At 45.6% G+C, this 19,165-nt stretch overlaps 1 protein-coding gene and 1 long non-coding RNA gene across 3 annotated transcripts; one reads left to right on the top strand and one right to left on the bottom strand.

Moving 5' to 3' along the window:
• Positions 1–725: 725 nt before the first annotated feature.
• On the bottom strand, positions 726–10,165 carry LOC137318447 (uncharacterized). Of its 2 annotated transcripts, none has more exons than XR_010961909.1 (3): positions 9,967–10,165; positions 9,212–9,298; positions 726–1,752 (listed from the first exon to the last, which is right to left on the bottom strand). It is a non-coding gene; the product is annotated as an uncharacterized lncRNA (long non-coding RNA). The 2 variants fall into 2 exon arrangements; XR_010961910.1 differs by having other exon boundaries at positions 9,900–9,975.
• A 1,081-nt stretch (positions 10,166–11,246) lies between these two features.
• LOC137318349 (histone H1-like) lies at positions 11,247–13,334 on the top strand. The gene is made up of 2 exons (XM_067981234.1): positions 11,247–11,265; positions 12,432–13,334. The coding sequence occupies exons 1-2, from the start codon at positions 11,247–11,249 to the stop codon at positions 13,022–13,024; spliced, it is 612 nt and encodes a 203-aa protein (XP_067837335.1). The 3' UTR covers positions 13,025–13,334.
• The last annotated feature ends 5,831 nt before the right edge of the window (positions 13,335–19,165 follow it).

Below are 19,165 nucleotides of genomic sequence, written 5' to 3'. Positions count from 1 at the left end.
TAAATTTAGAGCTAGGGCGTCTCGGATTGAAATTAGGAAGCTCTTTTTCACACAAGTGTAGTGGAAATCTGCTCAGGCTGATTGAAGTGGACCCTGTGATATAATACAATTTTCTGTCCTGTCAGACTTGGACATCTTGTAGATCCATCTTTTGAAAAGGTGAAGGAACTCAGGATTCCACACACTTCATCATAAGTCCTCAAACTAGAAAGAGTGCAGAAAAGATTTACGAGGATGCTACCGGGACTTGATGGTTTGACTTATAGGGAGAGGTTGGATAGACTGAGACTGTTTTCCCTGGAGAGTAGGAGGTTTAGGGGTGATCTTACAGAAGTCTATAAAATAATGAGGGGCATAGATAAGGTAGATAGTCAAAATCTATTCCCAAAGGTAGGGGAGTCTATAACGAGGGCGCATAGATTTAAGGTGAGAGGGGAGAGATACAAAAGGGTCCAGAGGGGCAATTTTTTCACTTAAAGGGTGGTGAGTGTCTGGAACGAGCTGCCAGAGGCAGTAGTAGAGGCGGGTACAAATTTGTCTTTTAAAAAGCATTTGGACAGTTACATGGGTAAGATGGGTATAGAGGGATATGGGCCAAGTGCAGGCATCTGGGACTAGCTTAGTGGTATAAACTGGGCGACATGGACATGTTGGGCCGAAGGGCCTGTTTCCATGTTGTAAACTTCTATGATTCTTATCATCAAGATATGAAGGACTAGAAACACTTTGTTTGAAAGAAAGCTGATTCATTTGACACTTGTACAGAATACTAAACTCCAGCCCAGGTAAAGGGATTATTAACATCAAAAACAACCCCCAACTGTCAGAATGAACACGGTTCAGTCCTGGATGTGATTAACAGCAGCAATAACAGCAGAATCCAACTCCTGGAATCACATGTGATCCCGCTGGTGACTCAGCAGGTGGGATGATCGAGTGAATCTCATCCCACACACAGAGCAGGTGAACGGCCTCTCCCCAGTGTGGACCCGTTGGTGTATCAGCAGATCACTTTTACTTTTAAAGCTTTTCTCACAGACAGAACATTTAAAAAGACACTTATCAGTGTGAACAAGTTAATGTTCAATGAGGTGGGAAGATTGAGTGAATCCACTCCCACACACGGAGCAGGTGAACGGCCTCTCCCCAGTGTGAGTGCGTTGGTGTGTCAGCAGATCACTTTTTCTTTTAAAGCTCTTCTCACAGACAGAACATTTAAAAAGTCTCTTATCAGTGTGAACAAGTTGATGTTCAATGAGGTGGGATGACTGAGTGAATCCCTTCCCACAAACGGAGCAGGTGAACGGCCTCTCCCCAGTGTGTCTGCGTCGATGAGTTTCCAGCCGGGATGAGTAACTGAATCCCCTCCCACAGTCCCCACATTTCCCCAGTTTCTCCATGTTGCGGGTGTCCTCATGTCTCTCCACGTTGGAGATCAGTGGAAGTCTCGTCTGCACAGAGAACACGTGTCTCGTTTCTCCCCACTGTGAATGGTATGATGTTTCTTCAGGCTGTGTAACTGGTGAAAGCTTTTCCCACAGTCAGTGCACTGGAACACTCTCAATCGGGTGTGTGTGTCTCGCTGCTATTCCAATTACAGTGATGTTTGAAATCTTTTCCCACAGATAGAACAGATCAACATTTGTCCGACATTTTAAGGCCGATAATCTTCAGGTGCTGGTGAATGGAGTCAGATCTTGACGTGATGTTTGGTTTGAGTTTCTCGTCTGCAAATCCGCCCCTTCTAATACCCTGTAAAAGGAGATAACAAAAGTCCTCACTGTGAATACAGGATAGAAATTCAGAACAGGCAATTCTAGTTTCAATAGAACATTCTTCCCGCTCATTCCCCCAAACTGTAAATCCCCGTCCCACACATTCACCCTCCTCCCTCTGCTGAAACCCAAACCCATCGCACCACCTCCAACATTTTTCCTTCTATTTAAGTTTTCTCTCTCTCCTGAAGATCCCGACTGTGACTGGGTTCAGTTCTACACTCAGTGGTTCCCCTCCCTCTCCTCCCCTGAAGGTGCTGACTCTGACTGGGTTCAGTTCTACACTCACTGGTTCCCCTCCCTCTCCTCCCCTGAAGTTGCTGACTCTGGTTGGATTCAGTTCCACACTCACTGATTCCCCTCTCCTCTCCTGAATAAGCTGACTCTGGCTGTGTGTATATGCTCTGCCCCTCATTTCCACACAATGTCCCTCCCCATAGCTGCCTGTATGCCGTCCATCTGTGATATCTCCCAATTTTGGCGACAGACTCTCCCTGACCAGTCACCATTTCTCCTTCATTTAAAGATTTTCCTTGACCTATCACAATTTCTCCTTCATTTTCAGACACTCCCTGATCAAACACAATTTCTCCTACATTTATAGACGCTCCCTGACACTTCAGCATTTCTCCTTCATTTGCAAACTCTCCCTGACCCGTCAGCATGTCCCTTCATTAATAGACACTCCCTGACCCATCACTTTTTGTCCTTCAGATATCGACACGACCTGACCTGTCAACAATTCTCCTGCATTTACAGACACTCCCTGACCAATCACCGTTCCTCCTTCATTTACCGACTCTCCCTGACAGTCACCATTTCGCCATCATTTACAGACACTCCCGGACCAATCACCGTTCCTCCTTCATTTACAGACACCCCCTGACCAATCACCATTCCTCCTTCATTTACAGACACCCCCTAACCAATCACCATTTCGCCTTCATTTACAGACACCCCCTGACCAATCACCATTTCTCCTTCATTTACAGACACCCCCTGACCAATCACCATTCCTCCTTCATTTACAGACACCCCCTGACCAATCACCATTCCTGCTTCATTTACAGACACTCCCGGACCAATCACCATTCCTGCTTCATTTACAGACACTCCAGGACCAATCACCATTCCTCCTTCATTTACAGACACCCCCTGACCAGTCACCATTTCGCCTTCATTTACAAGCACTCCCGGACCAATCACCATTCCTTCTTCATTTACAGACACCCCCTGACCAATCACCATTCCTCCTTCATTTACAGACACCACCTGACCAGTCACCATTTCTCATTCATTTACAGACACCCCCTGACCAGTCACCATTTCTCCTTCATTTACAGACACCCCCTGACCAGTCACCATTTCGCCTTCATTTACAGACACTCCCGGACCAATCACCATTCCTCCTTCATTTACAGACTCTCCCTGACCAGTCACCATTTCGCCTTCATTTACAGACACTCCCTGACCAATCACCATTCCTCCTTCATTTACAGACTCTCCCTGACCAGTCACCATTTCGCCTTCATTTACAACACTCCCTGACCAATCATCATTCCTCCTTCATTTACAGACACCCCCTGACCAGTCACCATTTCGCCTTCATTTACAGACACCCCCTGACCAATCACCATTCCTCCTTCATTTACAGAAACCCCCTGACCAGTCACCATTTCGCCTTCATTTTCAGACATTCTCTGATCAAACACAATTTCTCCTACATTTATAGACGCTCTCTGACCCTTCAGCATTTCTCCTTCATTTACAAACTCTCCCTGACCCGTCAGCATTTCCCTTCATTAATAGACGCTCCCTGACCCATCACTGTTTCTCCTTCAGATATGGACACGACCTGACCTGTCAACAATTCTCCTTCATTTACAGACACTCCCGGACCAGTCAACATTCCTCCTCCATTTACAGACACCCCCTGACCAGTCACGATTTCTCCATCATTTACAGACTCTGCCTCCTGTCACCATTTCTCCCTCCTTTATGGACACTCCGTAACCCGTCACCATTTCGCCTTCATTTTTAGACACTCCCTGACCTGTCACCATGTCTTCTCCCATTTATAATATTCCCTTACCAGAAACCATTTCACCTTCATTCGTGGACAATCCCTGACCTGTCACCATTTCTCTTTCATTGATAGATATTCCCTGACCCTTCACCGTTTTTCCTTCATGTATAGACACTCCCTTACCAGACACCATGTTTCCTTCATTTACAGACACTCACGAACCAAACAATTTTACCTGGCACTTTACATGATTGTGGGGTTTCTTCTGTATCTGTCAGTCTCTGATACTGTACAAAAGTTTGGTGTTTATTCTGTATTTTTCAGTCTCTGGTACTGTGTATGAGTGTGGGGTTTATTCTGTGCCTGTCTGTCTCTGGTACTGTGTGTGAGTGTGGGGTTTATTCTGTGCCTGTCAGTCTCTGGTACTGTGTGTGAGTGTAGGTTTTATTCTGTATCTGTCTGTCTCTGGTACTGTGTGTGAGTGCAGCTTTCATTCTGTATCTGTCTGTCTCTGGTACTGTGTGTGAGTGTGGGGTTTATTCTGTATTTATCAGTCTCTGGTACTGTATATGAGTGTGGGGTTTATTCTGTCTATGTCTGTCTCTGGTACTGTGTGTCAGTGTGGGATTTATTCTGCATCCATCTATCTCCGATACTGTCGATGTGTTTGTTGTTTATTTTGTATTTATCTGTCTCTGGTACAGTATATGAGGTTGGGCTTTATTCTGTATCTGTCAGTCTCTGGTACTGTGTGTGAGTATAAGATTCATTCTGTATAAGTCAGTCTCTGATACTGTACATGAGTGTGAGGTTTATTCTGTATCTGTCAGTCTCTGGAACTGTGTGTCAGTGTGGGGTTTATTCTGTAATTGTGTGTCTCTGATACTGTAGATGTGTTTGGGGTTTATTCTGTATCTGTCTGTCTCCGATACTGTGAATCCCAAATTCACACATTCCGTATCTGTCAGTCTCTGGTACTGTATATGAGTGTGGGGTATATTCTGTATCTGTCAGTCTCTGGTACTGTGTGTGAGTGTAGGTTTTATTCTGTATCTGTCTGTCTCTGGTACTGTGTGTGAGTGCAGCTTTCATTCTGTCTCTGTCTGTCTCTGGTACTGTGTGTGAGTGTGGGGTTTATTCTGTCTATGTCTGTCTCTGGTACTGTGTGTCAGTGTGGGATTTATTCTGCATCCATCTATCTCCGATACTGTCGATGTGTTTGTTGTTTATTTTGTATTTATCTGTCTCTGGTACAGTATATGAGGTTGGGCTTTATTCTGTATCTGTCAGTCTCTGGTACTGTGTGTGAGTATAAGATTCATTCTGTATAAGTCAGTCTCTGATACTGTACATGAGTGTGAGGTTTATTCTGTATCTGTCAGTCTCTGGAACTGTGTGTCAGTGTGGGGTTTATTCTGTAATTGTGTGTCTCTGATACTGTAGATGTGTTTGGGGTTTATTCTGTATCTGTCTGTCTCCGATACTGTGAATCCCAAATTCACACATTCCGTATCTGTCAGTCTCTGGTACTGTATATGAGTGTGGGGTTTATTCTGTATCTGTCAGTCTCTGGTGCTGCATATGAGTGGGGGGTATATACTGTATCTGTTTGTCTCTGGTGCTGCATATGAGTGTGGGGTTTATTCTCTATCTGTCAGTCTCTGGTGCTGCATATGAGTGGGGGGTATATACTGTATCTGTCAGTCTCTGGTGCTGTGTGTGAGTGTGGGGTTTATTCTCCATCTGTCAGTCTCTGGTGCTGCATATGAGTGTGGGGTTTATTCTGTATCTGTCAGTCTCTGGTACTGTGTGTGAGTGTGGGATTCATTCTGTGCCTATCAGTCTCTGGTGCTGTGTGTGAGTGTGGGGTTTATTCTGTTTCTGTCAGTCTCAGATACTGTACATGAGTGTGGGGTTTATTCTGCATCTGTCAGTCTCTGGTACTGTGTGAGTGTGGGATTCATTCTGTGCCTGTCAGTCTGTGGTACTGTACCTGTGTGGGGTTTATTCTGTGTCTGTCAGTCTCACTGTACATGAGTTTGGAGTTTTTCAGTATCTGTCTGTCTCTGATACTGGAAATGAGTGTGTTTTTTGTTCTGTGTCTCTCTGTCTCTGGTACTGTTTGAATGTGGGGTCTATTCAGTATATGTCAGTCTCTGGTACTGTGTATGAATTTGGGATTCATTCTGTATCTGTCTGTCTCTGTCAGTCTCTGGTGCTGTATGTGAATGTGGGGTTTATTCAGTATATGTCAGTCTCTGGTACCTTGTGTGAATTTGGGATTCATTCTGTATCTGTCAGTCTCTGGTACTGTATGTGAATTTGGGATTCATTCTGTATCTGTCTGTCTCTGGTACTGCAAATGAGTGTGGGGTTTATTCTTTATTTGTCTGTTTCTGGTACTGTATATGAATGAGGGTTATTCTGTATCTGTCAGTCTCTGGTACTGTGTGTGATTGTGGGATTCATTCTGTGCCTGTCAGTCTGTGGTACTGTACGTGTGTGGGGTTTATTCTGTATCGGTCTGTAACGGGTACTGTATGCGAATGTCAGGTTTATTCTGCTTCTGTCTGTCTCTGGTGCTGTATATAAGTGTGGGGTTTATTCTTTACCTGTCTGTATCTGGTACTGTACATGAGTATGGGGTTTATTCTGTATCTGTCTGTCTCTGGTACTGTATGTGAGTGTGGGATTCATTCTGTTTCTGTCTGTCTCTGGTGCTGCATGCAAATGTGGGGTTCATTCTGTATCAGTCTCTGATACTGTATATGAGTTTAGGATACATTCTGTATCTGTCAGTCTCAGCTAATTTATCTCAGTCTGGGTTTCATTCTATAATTCAGCCTATGAGACAATGTGCAAGTCTGGATTCATTCTGTATTCTTATTTCAGTTTATATTATTGTATATGAAACTATATCTTTAATACTTTAAAGGCTATGCAGTTTTTTATCAAGTGTTTAATTTGTAAATATTGATACACTTTTGGATTTTCTTTAATCAAACAATGTGTGTGAGTTTTGGAGTAGTATTACATCTTCATCTCTGAACTCTGTTGTGAATGATAATGTACCTTTCAATCTGTCCATGGTGAAATTATTTAACTGGTATATAATGTGTAGCTCAGTCTATAATAATGGAATTAATTCTGTATCTCAGTCTGACACTGTGAGATTTTTGGACTGGAATGTAATATATAGCTCAGCCTGCACTAATAGAATTGATAATGTATCTATCAGTCTGTTACTGTATGAGATTTTTGGACTGGTGTGTAACATGTGGCTCAGTACATGCTAATGGAATTGATGTTGTATCTTTGAGTCTGATAAGGTCTGACAGTGTTGGACTGCTATATAATGTTTGGCTCAGTCTGCACTAATGAAATTGATACATTATCTTTCAATCTGACACTAAGATTTTTGGACTGGCATGTTATGTGTAATTCAGTCTACAGTGATTTGACTTAGTGATTCATTCTGATTCTGTCAGCCTGTGGTACTTTGTGTGAGTGTGGGATTCATTCTATATATGTCAGTCCCTTGTACTGTATCTGAATGAGGTTCATTCTGTTCCTGTCAGTCTCTGGCACCGTGTGTGAATTTGGGATTAATTCCATATCTGTCAGTGTCTGGTGCTGTATGTGAGTGAGACATTCATTCCATTTCCATCAATCTCTGATACTGTATATGAGTGATATATATATATACTGTATCTGTCAGTCTGTGCTACAGTGTGTGAGTGTGGGATTCGTTCTGTATCTGTCAGTCAGTGGTACATTGTGTGAGTGAGGGATTCATTCTGTATGTCAGTCTCTGGCACTGGATCTGAGTATGAGATTCATTCTTTATCTGTATCTAATTTGTATCTCAGTTTACAGCATGGCGTTCAAACCTGTATCTTTAATACATAAATGTATAACTAATTTTTCCCAGTGTTTAAGTGGTAGATAATTATATACTTTAAAATGTGATGCTGTAGGTTATAATCAGAGAATCACTGCACTTTTTGGCTACGATTAAATCTGCATCAATGTGAACACAATTGTGATTTAGTGTATCTTCCAAACTGATATGGTGACATTTTTGAACTTATATACAATGTGCAGCTCAGTCTGCATCAATGGAATACTGTATATTTCAGTCTGAATCTGTATTGGTCTTTTGTATTGGTGTTTAATATGTAGCTCAGTCTGCACTAATGGAATTGGTACTGTATCGTTCAATCTGACACTGAGATTTGTGGACTGGTCCCTAATTTGTAACTCAGCCTGCACTAATGTAGGTGACTGAGAGATTCATTTTGTATCCCTCAGTCCGTGATACTGTGTGGGATTCATTGTGTATCTTGTCAGTAGTGTGTTTGAGTTTGCGATTCATTCGATATATGCAGTCTCTGATGCTGTGTGAGTGTGGGATTCATACTTTATCTGCCAGTTTCTGGTACATTATGAGAGTGGGGGATTCATTCTCTGTCAACTGTGGTACCATACATGAGTGCGAGATTTATTCTGTATCTGTCTGTAATTATTTTCTCACATTATATTACGGTGTTCAATACTGTAGCTTTAATATCTTCATGTTTAAATAGTTTTTCTCATTTTATTGATAAATATGGATAAACTTTAGGATTTCGTGCTGGAGGTTTTTAATCAGATAATTTGTGTGCTTTTTGGACTACTATTAAATCAATTTTTTTGTGTACTATTGTGAATGATAACATATATTACAAACTGATATAGTGATTTTTGAATTGGTGTATAATGTGTAGCTCAGTCTGTTCTATTGTAATCGATACTGTGTCTTTCAGTCTAATATTGAGAGAGATTTTTGGACTGGTATGTAATGTGTATCTCAGTGTGCACTAATAGAATTGATACTGTATCTTTACATCTCATACTATGAGTGTATTATAAACTGGTTTCTAATTTGTTTCTCAGGTTACACTGTCACAGCATTTCTCAGTCTGATACTCTACATGAGTTTTGGACTTGTCTGCAGTTTGTATCTCATGACACACTATTCGAATGGATGCTGCATGTATTACACTCACATGTGTGAGTTGTGGGGTGGTATTCAATTGGAATCTCAGGGTACATTATTGGGATTCATTCTGTGCCTTTCAATCGGGTACCATGTGTAATTTCTATCTGGTATTTAATGTTGCCCAATTGTGAGATTGACACAGTGCCTTTCAATCTGAGAGTGTGATTTTGACTGGGATTTTTGTATTTCCCTGTCAGCGGGACTGAGTTTGGGAGAAATGGAACAGTATCGACTTCACCTGCTCTGTTGGATTGAAAATGTGTCTCTGGAATTTAAGATCAGTGTGGGACTGACTACTTCTGCTGTCTGAGACTGTGGAACTGATGACCTGTCTGTGTCTCTGTGCTCTGTGAGTGATGATGTACTTACTGTGTGTGAGAAGGAGCTGGCTGCACTGTTTCCAGTGCCTCGGGTGGAGGAAACATCACATTTATTCTGGATCCTTCAAGGATTTGCCTGCAGAAAGAAAATTATCTCTTGTTACTCAGGAACAGGTGAGGTAGAAAATACAAAAGTGATCAGTTTGATATCTCTGTTAATGATCATTTTGAATATCCACAAATGAAAACCAGTGATAGAAACAGTGTCAATGTCTGACTCCACTGCAGTACTGCAGCACTCAGCTTCTGCACACCAGGTGTGCTGGACGATTTTAAAACAATTTAGTGACATCCAGACACAACCCAACCCCTGCACTGATCAGTGAATGGGACTACCCGATGGGGCAGGGACCTTTCTACAGGTCAGGTTTCTCAACTCCTCTCCCATGGGACTAACCGTTCACCCGAAACCAAACAACCGCTGTTGAAAATGTGTCCTTCACACTTCTCACTTGATGCCTGCAATAGATACTGCTTGTTTCACTCCCCACATCCTGACTGTTCACTGTCCAGTCACAGGGTGAGACTGGAACTAAACCAGGAACATTCACCACTGATTTGGGGAGAGAAAGCAGCAATGATTTTAAATATCAGGTTCTTCCCATTCTCTCTCCCTTACCCTGGACACACCCTGTGCACACACAGCCCGAGAATGACCTCTCCCTTCCACCGCTCACTCCATGTTCCGGGACCAGTTCCTGATCCACTCCGCCTCTTACAAACAGCCCCCGGACTCCCCCTGACCTTCCCCCGGACTCAATGCCGATCTCTGAGCCCATCTGCGGACACGGTCCCGAAGCGATGAGCTGCTGTAACGAGGCTGCTCTTTGCTCCCTTCCCCCGGGGGCCGTGATCTCTCCATTCCCGGCTGTTTTAAACCATCTTCTTCCGCTCACTGAGGGAATGGCGCCCACAGGCCGAGCTGGGGGAGGGGAGCGCGCATGCGCTCTTCTGCTCACCAACAACCAGCGCTGGGGGCCAGGCTGCGTCGCGCATGCGCAGATATCTGGTTTAATTCCCAATACAAAAATCGATGGAAACTTTCCCCAATTGGAATTTTTCCGAGTCTGAGCAAAGGAAGTGGGTCTGGGGGAAAGGTCAGAGGGAATGGGGTCCACAGGCAGTGCAGGAACAGGCACCAGAATGGGAAACAGATGGGATTCCACCAGTGCCTAACGCTGGAATCCAGACTGACTTTACAATCTCCAACTATTAAACTAGATGTTTCCATCCCTGCTGTTTCTCTCGGTATCTTTTAATGGAAAAGAGTCTTTCAGAGATAAAGTGAGCGGCTGTGAAATGAGCCAATTGGTTCTGTTCATTCTTGGTCCCTTTACTGATAAAGAAACTTGTGACTCCGTAACGGGAGGCCGGATTCCTCGAACCAATCCTGGAGAAACATGGGAGGAAAGTGGGAGTCGGTGTATTTGCTGGGACCGTGTAGGATTAATATTTGACGGCAACAGTCCCAGATTATTTCAATCGGAGTGAAAATCTCGGTCACTGAGAGAAATGCAGAAGGGCCCTGAGCTGCAAAATTGCAGAGGGTACAACATGCAACAGAGGGTTAAATGCGTGACACTGTCCCTGAGAGTGGGATTAATAATGTGTCTGTCTCTGAAATAATATCATTGAGAGATGAGACTGCATCTTCTGTCACTCCAGCTTGGAATGGCAATTGGAATGGAGAATTTTCCAATTTGTTACTGGGTGAAAACGGGACATTGCAGGTCAGTTTCTCTCTCTCTTTTGTACAACATATGAAGGTGGACTACTGCTGCTGAGCGTGATACAGAGACACTGATGGGAAGCGTATGGCTGATACTCTGCCTGTCTGTATCTCTCTGGCGCTGTACACGAAGGTGGGATACTGTTTGCTGAGTGTGAAACGGACACACTGAGAAGAAGTGTGAGAATGATACTTTGTCTGTGTGCCTGTCTCTGTCTGTCTCTTTATCTGTCCGTCTGTATTTCTCTATCTCTAGCGCTGTACATGAGAGCGGGATAGTGTCATTGAGCATAATATGAACACCCTGTTGGAAGGTAAAGACTGATTCTGTGTCTGTGAACAGACCTCCGGTGCTGTTGGTGAGACGGTCACTGTCCCTTCTATTATGTATGAGCCGGTCTGACGGTGCATTTATCAGTCTCCAGTCGAGTAAGGAAAGGTGGAGAGAAACAGCCTGTAACTGTCTGACACTGGACTGCCTATGAATGTTGAATTTATTCAGTAACTGGCCGTCTCTGGGTGTTTAGAATGGGACGGATGGGACACCAGTTACTATTGTCTGTCAGTCAGTTTTGGAGGAGGGAGAGAAAGACAGAGAGACTGGAGGAGCCCAGAGCGGATTATTTGTATTATCGCCTCAACCAAACATATTTCTGTGTGCAGACAATGTAATAATGTAAAACCAGATATGGATAATCACAACCACAGCTGTGATTGACTCCTGTCCCTGAAACTGGGGACCAGACATTGTGAGGAGCGCCGGCCTCAGAGTGTTTAACATTTACTGAGCTGGGAAACTACAACTAACCCCCGAGAATCTGCAGCACAGGCCGAGCGGGGAGGAAAGCCTGTCCCGGGAATTGTCAATCTGGCGAACAGTTTGTCCTGTGAATGTGAAGATGTGAACAGTGTGTCAGAGAGAGTGTGTTAAAGGGGCGGGCGGGTTAGATTAATGTCACTGTGTTTGTGTGGCCGGTCTCATCGCCAGATTTCCGGGTCCCTTTTGAGTAAAATTTTAAAAAATCCCTGTCAAAGGATCGCCCTCCTCCCCTGCCGAGCTCCGAAGTGGAAATTTAAGGTAAAGTTTCAGATCAATTCAAGATTTCAGCCGAAAAACGGAGATCATGTCAGCGATCGGGTGAGAGAGCGCGATCAGTGCAGCAATGAAACGGGTTTAAATCGAAACTGGTGCTTTTAATTCCGGTGAAAGTTTATCGACAGCAAACATACCGGTGTTAGAGATAGGAAGGGGCTAGTCTGGGACTCTGGAGTGCCCGATTTGAATTGGAATCGGGGAGTTTAAGAGGAGAGAGAAACACAGAGAGGCTGGAGGGGCCGGGAGCTGACAGCAGGATGTCTCCGCCCCGTCCGCTCTGTGCCTTTAAGTTGCTCTGTGCCGCCGCCTCTCGTTTCATTTCTGACCCAGCTCTGACTGTCAGAGAGATTTTCGACAGAGTCCTGGACATGACAGACACTGCAGCCGCCGAAACGGCACCTCCTGCCGCCGCCGCTCCACCCAAGGCTCCCAAGAAGAAGAAGGCGGTTCCCAGACCCAAGTCCACCGGTCCCCCGTTGGGAGAACAGATCCTCAAGATTGTGGCGGATTGCAATGATCGCAAGGGGATATCCCTGGCCGCGATAAAGAAGGTTCTGGCTACCAAAGGCCTGGATGTGGAGAAGCTCCGGTCCCAGATCAAATTAAGTATCAAGAGAAATGTGGAAAATGGCTCCCTGGTGCAGATCAAGGGCACGGGCGCCTCGGGCTCCTTCAGAGTCGCTAAGAAGGAAACCCAGGCAAAAGTGGTAAAGAAGGTGAAGAAACAAGTGACCAAGAAATCTCCCGGAAAGAAACCAGCGGCCAAAAAAACAGCGGTCAAGAATTTAACGGCCAAGAAACCAGCGGTCAAGAAATCGACCACGAAAAAGGCGGCGAAATCACCAATTAAGAAGAAAGTGGCGGCGAAGAAGCCCAAGACCCCCAAGACAGTGAAGGCCAAGGCGAAGAAGGTGGAAAAACCGAGGGCCAAGCCGAAGTCAGCAAAGCCCAAGAAAGCAGCGGGCAAAAAGAAATAAAAAATCAAGTGCAACTTGTGACCATCTGAACCCAACGGCTCTTCTCAGAGCCACCCACGTCTCTCAGAAAAGAGCTGATCCCGGAATCAGATGATTCCTGTCCCGGGGCCGGACTCAGATTTCAGATAGAAATCATTTCAAATAAACCCAGGGTCCTGGTGACTCGCTGACATTCGCTATCCCCGCCCGACCTCCACTGTCTGAAATAAAATAGAGAGAATGGGATGTCCGGGCCGGGCCTCACTGGAACTGGCGTGTGTTCGGATCCAGTCCCAGTTCATTTTTTCTCACAGATTCAGGGCGAGAGTCCGTGACAGGGTAAAACTGGCGGAGATCCGCCGCTATCACAATTCAAACCCTAACACATGAGATTCTTCAAATCAGCTGGAACAAGGTGTTTGTAAACTGCTGAACCCGTCTGGGAGGGGATGTGTGGGGAGATCGAATCGGGTCTGGGACTGAAATGGAAGGAGGCGGGTTGACTTGTTTTTCGTTCATCTGAGGAAGGAGGAAGCCTCCGAAAGCTTGTGAATTTAAAATAAAATTGCTGGACTATAACTTGGTGTTGTAAAATTGTTTACAATTGTCAACCCCAGTCCATCACCGGCATCTCCACATCATGTTATAGAAGGGACTGTATTTAGGCAGGAGTATTACTGACTGTTAATTGTAACGGGGTTTATTTAAAAGCTCCGGGTTTGTGGAAATCCTTGAATATGAAGCCCGAGTCTGCAAGGGTTTGTGCGGAGCGCTGTGTTTCGGTTCTATTATCGATAAACGGTTTGAAATTGGCGGGTGGAGAAAGCTGGAGGTGGAGCTGGAAGATCAGAGGCCGCTCACCGCTCTGTCCGTCACTCTGACTCTCCTCCCCTCTCTGTTTAATATCTCACTCTGTCTCCTCCACTCCCCGTTTAATATCTCAGTCTGTCTCCTCCCCTCTCTGTTTAAAATCTCACTCTGTCTCCACCCCTCCCTGTTTAATATCTCACTCTGTCTCCTCCCCTCCCTGTTTCATATCTCACTCTGTCTCCTCCACTCCCTCTCTCACCCTGTGCATGTTTCAGTCAGGTCGGTGCGGGCTGCATAAAAACGGAACCAGCAGAACTTCTTTATTCATTCAGCAGCGATTTGAGTAGAGAATTATCATGTCTGGCAGAGGTAAAGGAGGCAAAGGACTGGGCAAAGGCGGAGCAAAGCGCCACCGTAAAGTGCTTCGTGATAACATCCAGGGGATCACCAAACCAGCCATCCGCCGCCTGGCTCGCCGTGGCGGTGTCAAGCGGATCTCGGGTCTGATCTACGAGGAAACCAGCGGGGTGCTGAAGGTTTTCCTGGAGAATGTGATCAGGGACGCGGTCACCTACACTGAACACGCCAAGCGCAAGACGGTCACTGCCATGGATGTGGTGTACGCTCTGAAACGGCAGGGCCGCACTCTCTATGGATTCGACCCTTTCAAACCCGAAACGAAACAAAGGCTCTTCTAAGAGCCACCCACCGCCTCACAGAGAGAGCACTGACCTGGGAACGGGGAGAGGAAAGATCTCGGGATGGGGAATCAGTTTCCGATATTTAATTAGTATGGGGAGATTCCCCATCACTCGGTACAGGGAGATCAGAAACAACGGCCGGGATTCTCGGCCATCCCGAGAGAAGGAGCGGAATTCCTCGTTTCACGGTATAAATGAACAGGCGGTGATACAGACTCTTTCCCCAGACATTACATTCTCCGCTCAGAGTAAAATCCCTCCTCACTCCCTCTCCCGCTGTGTCCTCTCTGCTCGGTCTTTATTTCCTGCCCTCATTCAATTATCAGTTCGATGTGAAGTTTCTGTTTGAGGAGCGGTTCACCGGGCCGGAACTGGCGGGATTTTTGAAATTGAAGCTGGACTTTGTCCCGTTCCGGAAAGCAATGACCGGGGCTTTATTCCCGCCCGTTTCAGACAGATCAGAGAATGAACCGGAATGTGAAACAGCCTGAGGTTTGAGCTGACGAGTAGGAAATAATGGAGATTATAAAGAGAGAGATTCTTAAATTGCTGGAGGGAAATTAGATTTTCTTGAAACTGTTATTTGAAGCTCTGAAATTGGCGGGCTTTTTGAAATTGAAGATTAATTTCAGCTCAGCCAATTGGGGCCCAATAACTCCCGCCGTTTCGGTCTGACTGTCAGAGCTCGGTACAAACCTGCGAATCACAGTCCCGGGACGGTCACTCCCTGATAGGGTGTTGGTCGTCAGCAAATCAGAAGCCAGGGGCGGATCCCCTTCGACACTTTATAAGGCGGCCCCAGAGCGCAGTCCGTATTCACAGTCTTTGTGTCTCAGGTTGTGTTGAGATCTGTGCAGAAAATGGCCAGGACCAAGCAGACAGCGCGTAAATCGACCGGCGGGAAAGCTCCTCGCAAACAGTTGGCTACCAAAGCGGCCCACAAGAGCGCTCCAGCCACGGGCGGAGTGAAGAAGCCTCATCGCTACAGACCCGGCACTGTGGCTCTGAGGGAGATCCGTCGCTACCAGAAATCCACCGAGCTGCTGATCCGCAAACTGCCCTTCCAGCGCCTGGTGCGAGAGATCGCTCAGGACTTCAAGACAGACCTGCGCTTCCAGAGCTCGGCCGTCATGGCCCTGCAGGAGGCCAGCGAGGCTTACCTGGTGGGGCTGTTTGAGGACACCAACCTGTGCGCCATCCACGCCAAGCGAGTCACCATCATGCCCAAAGACATCCAGCTGGCCCGCCGCATCCGCGGGGAGCGCGCCAAAACCCGACCCGGCTTCAGCACCAAGTGCAACAAAGGCTCTTTTCAGAGCCACCAAATCGGCGATGGAAAGAGCTGTGATCTCCTGGGTTGAAATGGCAGGGCCGTGAGAAATTTGCTTAAGTGGGAAATGTATGAAGAGGAGGGAGCTGATTTCAGACGGACAGGGACAGAATAAATACCTCACTCGCATCCAAACACAAATTTCACTCATTCTTTATTCAGTGATCGCTGACACAATAAACAACTGATCATTCAGCATCTGTTGTATACATCTGGGTAAAATAACAAACCGAGGCAGACTTGTCCGAGGATGGGACGGTAAATAATGACAAGCGTCCCTGGTATTTCTGCATCCCACCCACCCAGTTAACAATTCTGACGGTTCTGGCATTTTGTCTCATTCACCAGACAAACTGCAAATTTCAATCTATTGGAGGTTGGCGACATCTGCGGTCCGGAAGCGAGTACTGCAACAGACCGATATGGATCATTTGTGTTTAACAAGTTATTGTTAGTTTCTCGAATCGGAATCAAGTCCTTATGAAATTAATTCCTGATCCTACAGACAGTAACCAGCCCTTTCATAGATACGGTGGGTGGCTCTGAAAAGAGCCTTTGGGTTATCAGATTAAATCTTGGTCGCTTTATTTGCTCTTGGAGCTCACAGTGCTGGTTTTCTTCGGCAGCAGTACGGCCTGGATATTAGGCAGCACCCCGCCCTGAGCGATGGTCACCCGTCCCAGCAGCTTGTTGAGCTCCTCGTCGTTGCGGATGGCCAGCTGCAGGTGTCTGGGGATGGTGCGGGTCTTCTTGTTGTCCCGGGCCGCGTTGCCGGCCAGCTCGAGGATTTCAGCCGTCAGATACTCGAGCACAGCAGCCAGATAGACCGGGGCTCCGGCACCCACACGTTCAGCGTAGTTCCCCTTTCGCAGGTGCCTGTGAACACGGCCCACAGGGAACTGCAGTCCTGCCCGGGATGAACGAGACTTGGCCTTGGCCCGAGCTTTACCGCCGGTTTTTCCTCTACCAGACATTTCCACAATCTCACAAACACTTTCACAAAGAATGAAGAATGATTTCCGTATTGACCCTTCTTATAGACTGAAAGGTCATCTGATTGGTTGTTCTTTAACACACCTTATTTGCCTATTTCATTAACCAATCAGATAGCTGGGAATCAGAAGAGGGCGGGATTTACCGGCCTCAACGGTCAGACCAGGAATTTGATGAATTTCAAAAAGCCCGCCAATTTCAGTGTAGTAAAGGACCGGATTTCGATCAATGTCGCCCTGAGCACAAGATTTTAAACCCGTTCTTTTTATCTTGTCTTATTCAGCGCTACCCGTCACCAATCGCTGGAGCTATTTTAAAATCTGCTTTAAATTTTCGCTAATTTTACCATCGCTTTCAAACTGTACCGTTCGGGACTAAATCCCCATTCACAGCATTCCGTGAAGGGACACATTTCAATTTAGTCTTTATAAAAGTGACACGTTATAGATTGGTCCCTTCTCAAAGAGCCGAGAGTGTTTCTGTGAAAAGACGGACCCGGACGGAGTTCTCATTCTGCCCCTATTCCGCTATGTTACTGCAAGGGGTGGGTTTGCTTTTAATGTGGGGAGACTGAATTCATAGAGATAATGGAAATGCTAAGGGGTCATTCAGGGTGTGTTCGTCGCCGGAATAGTAACGCTTTAAGAACAAAGCGAATGGGAAGGAGCGGATCAGAAACTCGTGTTCAGTTTATGGGTCAGAAATTTCAACGGCGTAGAGTATCAGTTTTCGATTGGAATAATATCGCGGTATTAAAAACATACTATGTAAATATATCGGAAATGCAGCTCCTTCAGAGAGGTTGTGGGTGGCTCTTAAAAGAGCCGTTGTTTTTTTTTCAGTACATTGTGGAGTTTTACTTGGAGCTGGTGTACTTGGTCACCGCCTTTGTCCCTTCCGACACGGCGTGCTTGGCCAGTTCCCCGGGCAGCAGCAGGCGCACGGCGGTCTGGATCTCCCGGGAGCTGATGGTCGCCCGTTTATTATAATGGGCCAGGCGGGAAGCCTCACTCGCGATGCGCTCGAAAATATCGTTCACAAAGGAGTTCATGATGCTCATGGCCTTGGAGGAGATGCCGGTGTCGGGGTGAACCTGCTTCATCACTTTGTAGACGTAGATGGAGTAACTCTCCTTCCTCGACTTTCTCCGCTTCTTGCCGCCCTTGGCTGGTGCTTTACTCAAGGTTTTCTTGGCGCCCTTCTTGGGAGCTGCTTTCTTGTCCTCAGGCATTTTCAAACTCAATTTCAGACCCAGAAATGACCCAAATCCGCTCCGAGCTCGGATTAAATAGGCAGCCCCACAGCCCTATGGTAATGAGGGATGGGGGAAGGCAATGATTGTGATTGGGTCATTGGGAGTGATACAACGTCACCGTTTCTTTTCACTCTCTGATTGGTTTCTTCAGATATCCAATCACATTTAGTATCTGCCACCAATCACAAACACGCTCACACTGCACATTGTCCGGTTTCAGCAATTTGTTCCGAACTGTTGCAGTTCTGCTTCCGGCCAGTAGATGTCCCCAAACCCCGGGTCATTGAAGTTTGCAGATGAGAGAGGGACAGAAGATAAACTCATTCTTCACATTATATTGCACGGGTGGGGTTTGGAGAAACTGGGAATGGAGAACATTTTGTTGGACCAAACATGAGTTGGAATGCTGTATTAAATGCTTGTAATTAATTTTGGGGGTATAGCCTAAACTGAGGAAGAATGCAACAAAATACAAGAAGATTTAATAAGCTTGCTGAAAGGCGGAGGAAATGGACATTTAGTTACCAAATAGAGAGTTGTGAGGTGGTGCATTTTGCTCGGGGGAATAAGGAGGCCAAACACTGCTTGGAAAATAAGAGTCTAAATGGTGTAGAAGAGCAAAGTGATTTAGGGGTACAGATTGACAAATCATTAAAAGTAGCAACACAGGTTGATGAGGCCACAGAAAGCAAACACAGCACTGGGGTTTATTTCTAGAGGAATAGAATTGATAAGCAGATAAGTTATGGTGAACTGTAATTTAAACTGTCAAACCTTCTGCCAAACTGTTAAACCTTCCCTTTCTGAAATCCATGCTGACTATTCTTTATTATATTTTCGGTTTCTGGATGTTTTTCTATTGCTTCATTGAGTAAAAGATTCCATGATCATTCCTACCACCGACCTTTAGTTAACTGGTCTATAGTTCCCTGGAATTGTTCTAACTCCTGTTTTAAATTATAAGAATCACATTAACTGTCATCCAGTCCTCTGGCACTATTCCTTTTTGTGATGATTTTTTCTATATATGTAACAGTGCCTCTGCTATCTTTTCCCTTGCTTCATTTAATATG

Source organism: Heptranchias perlo, unplaced genomic scaffold (genome assembly GCF_035084215.1).
Source record: "Heptranchias perlo isolate sHepPer1 unplaced genomic scaffold, sHepPer1.hap1 HAP1_SCAFFOLD_70, whole genome shotgun sequence".
Classification (NCBI taxonomy): domain Eukaryota; kingdom Metazoa; phylum Chordata; class Chondrichthyes; order Hexanchiformes; family Hexanchidae; genus Heptranchias; species Heptranchias perlo.
The sequence above is the reverse complement of the archived record's forward strand: the minus strand, read 5'-3'. Positions and strand labels throughout refer to the sequence as shown.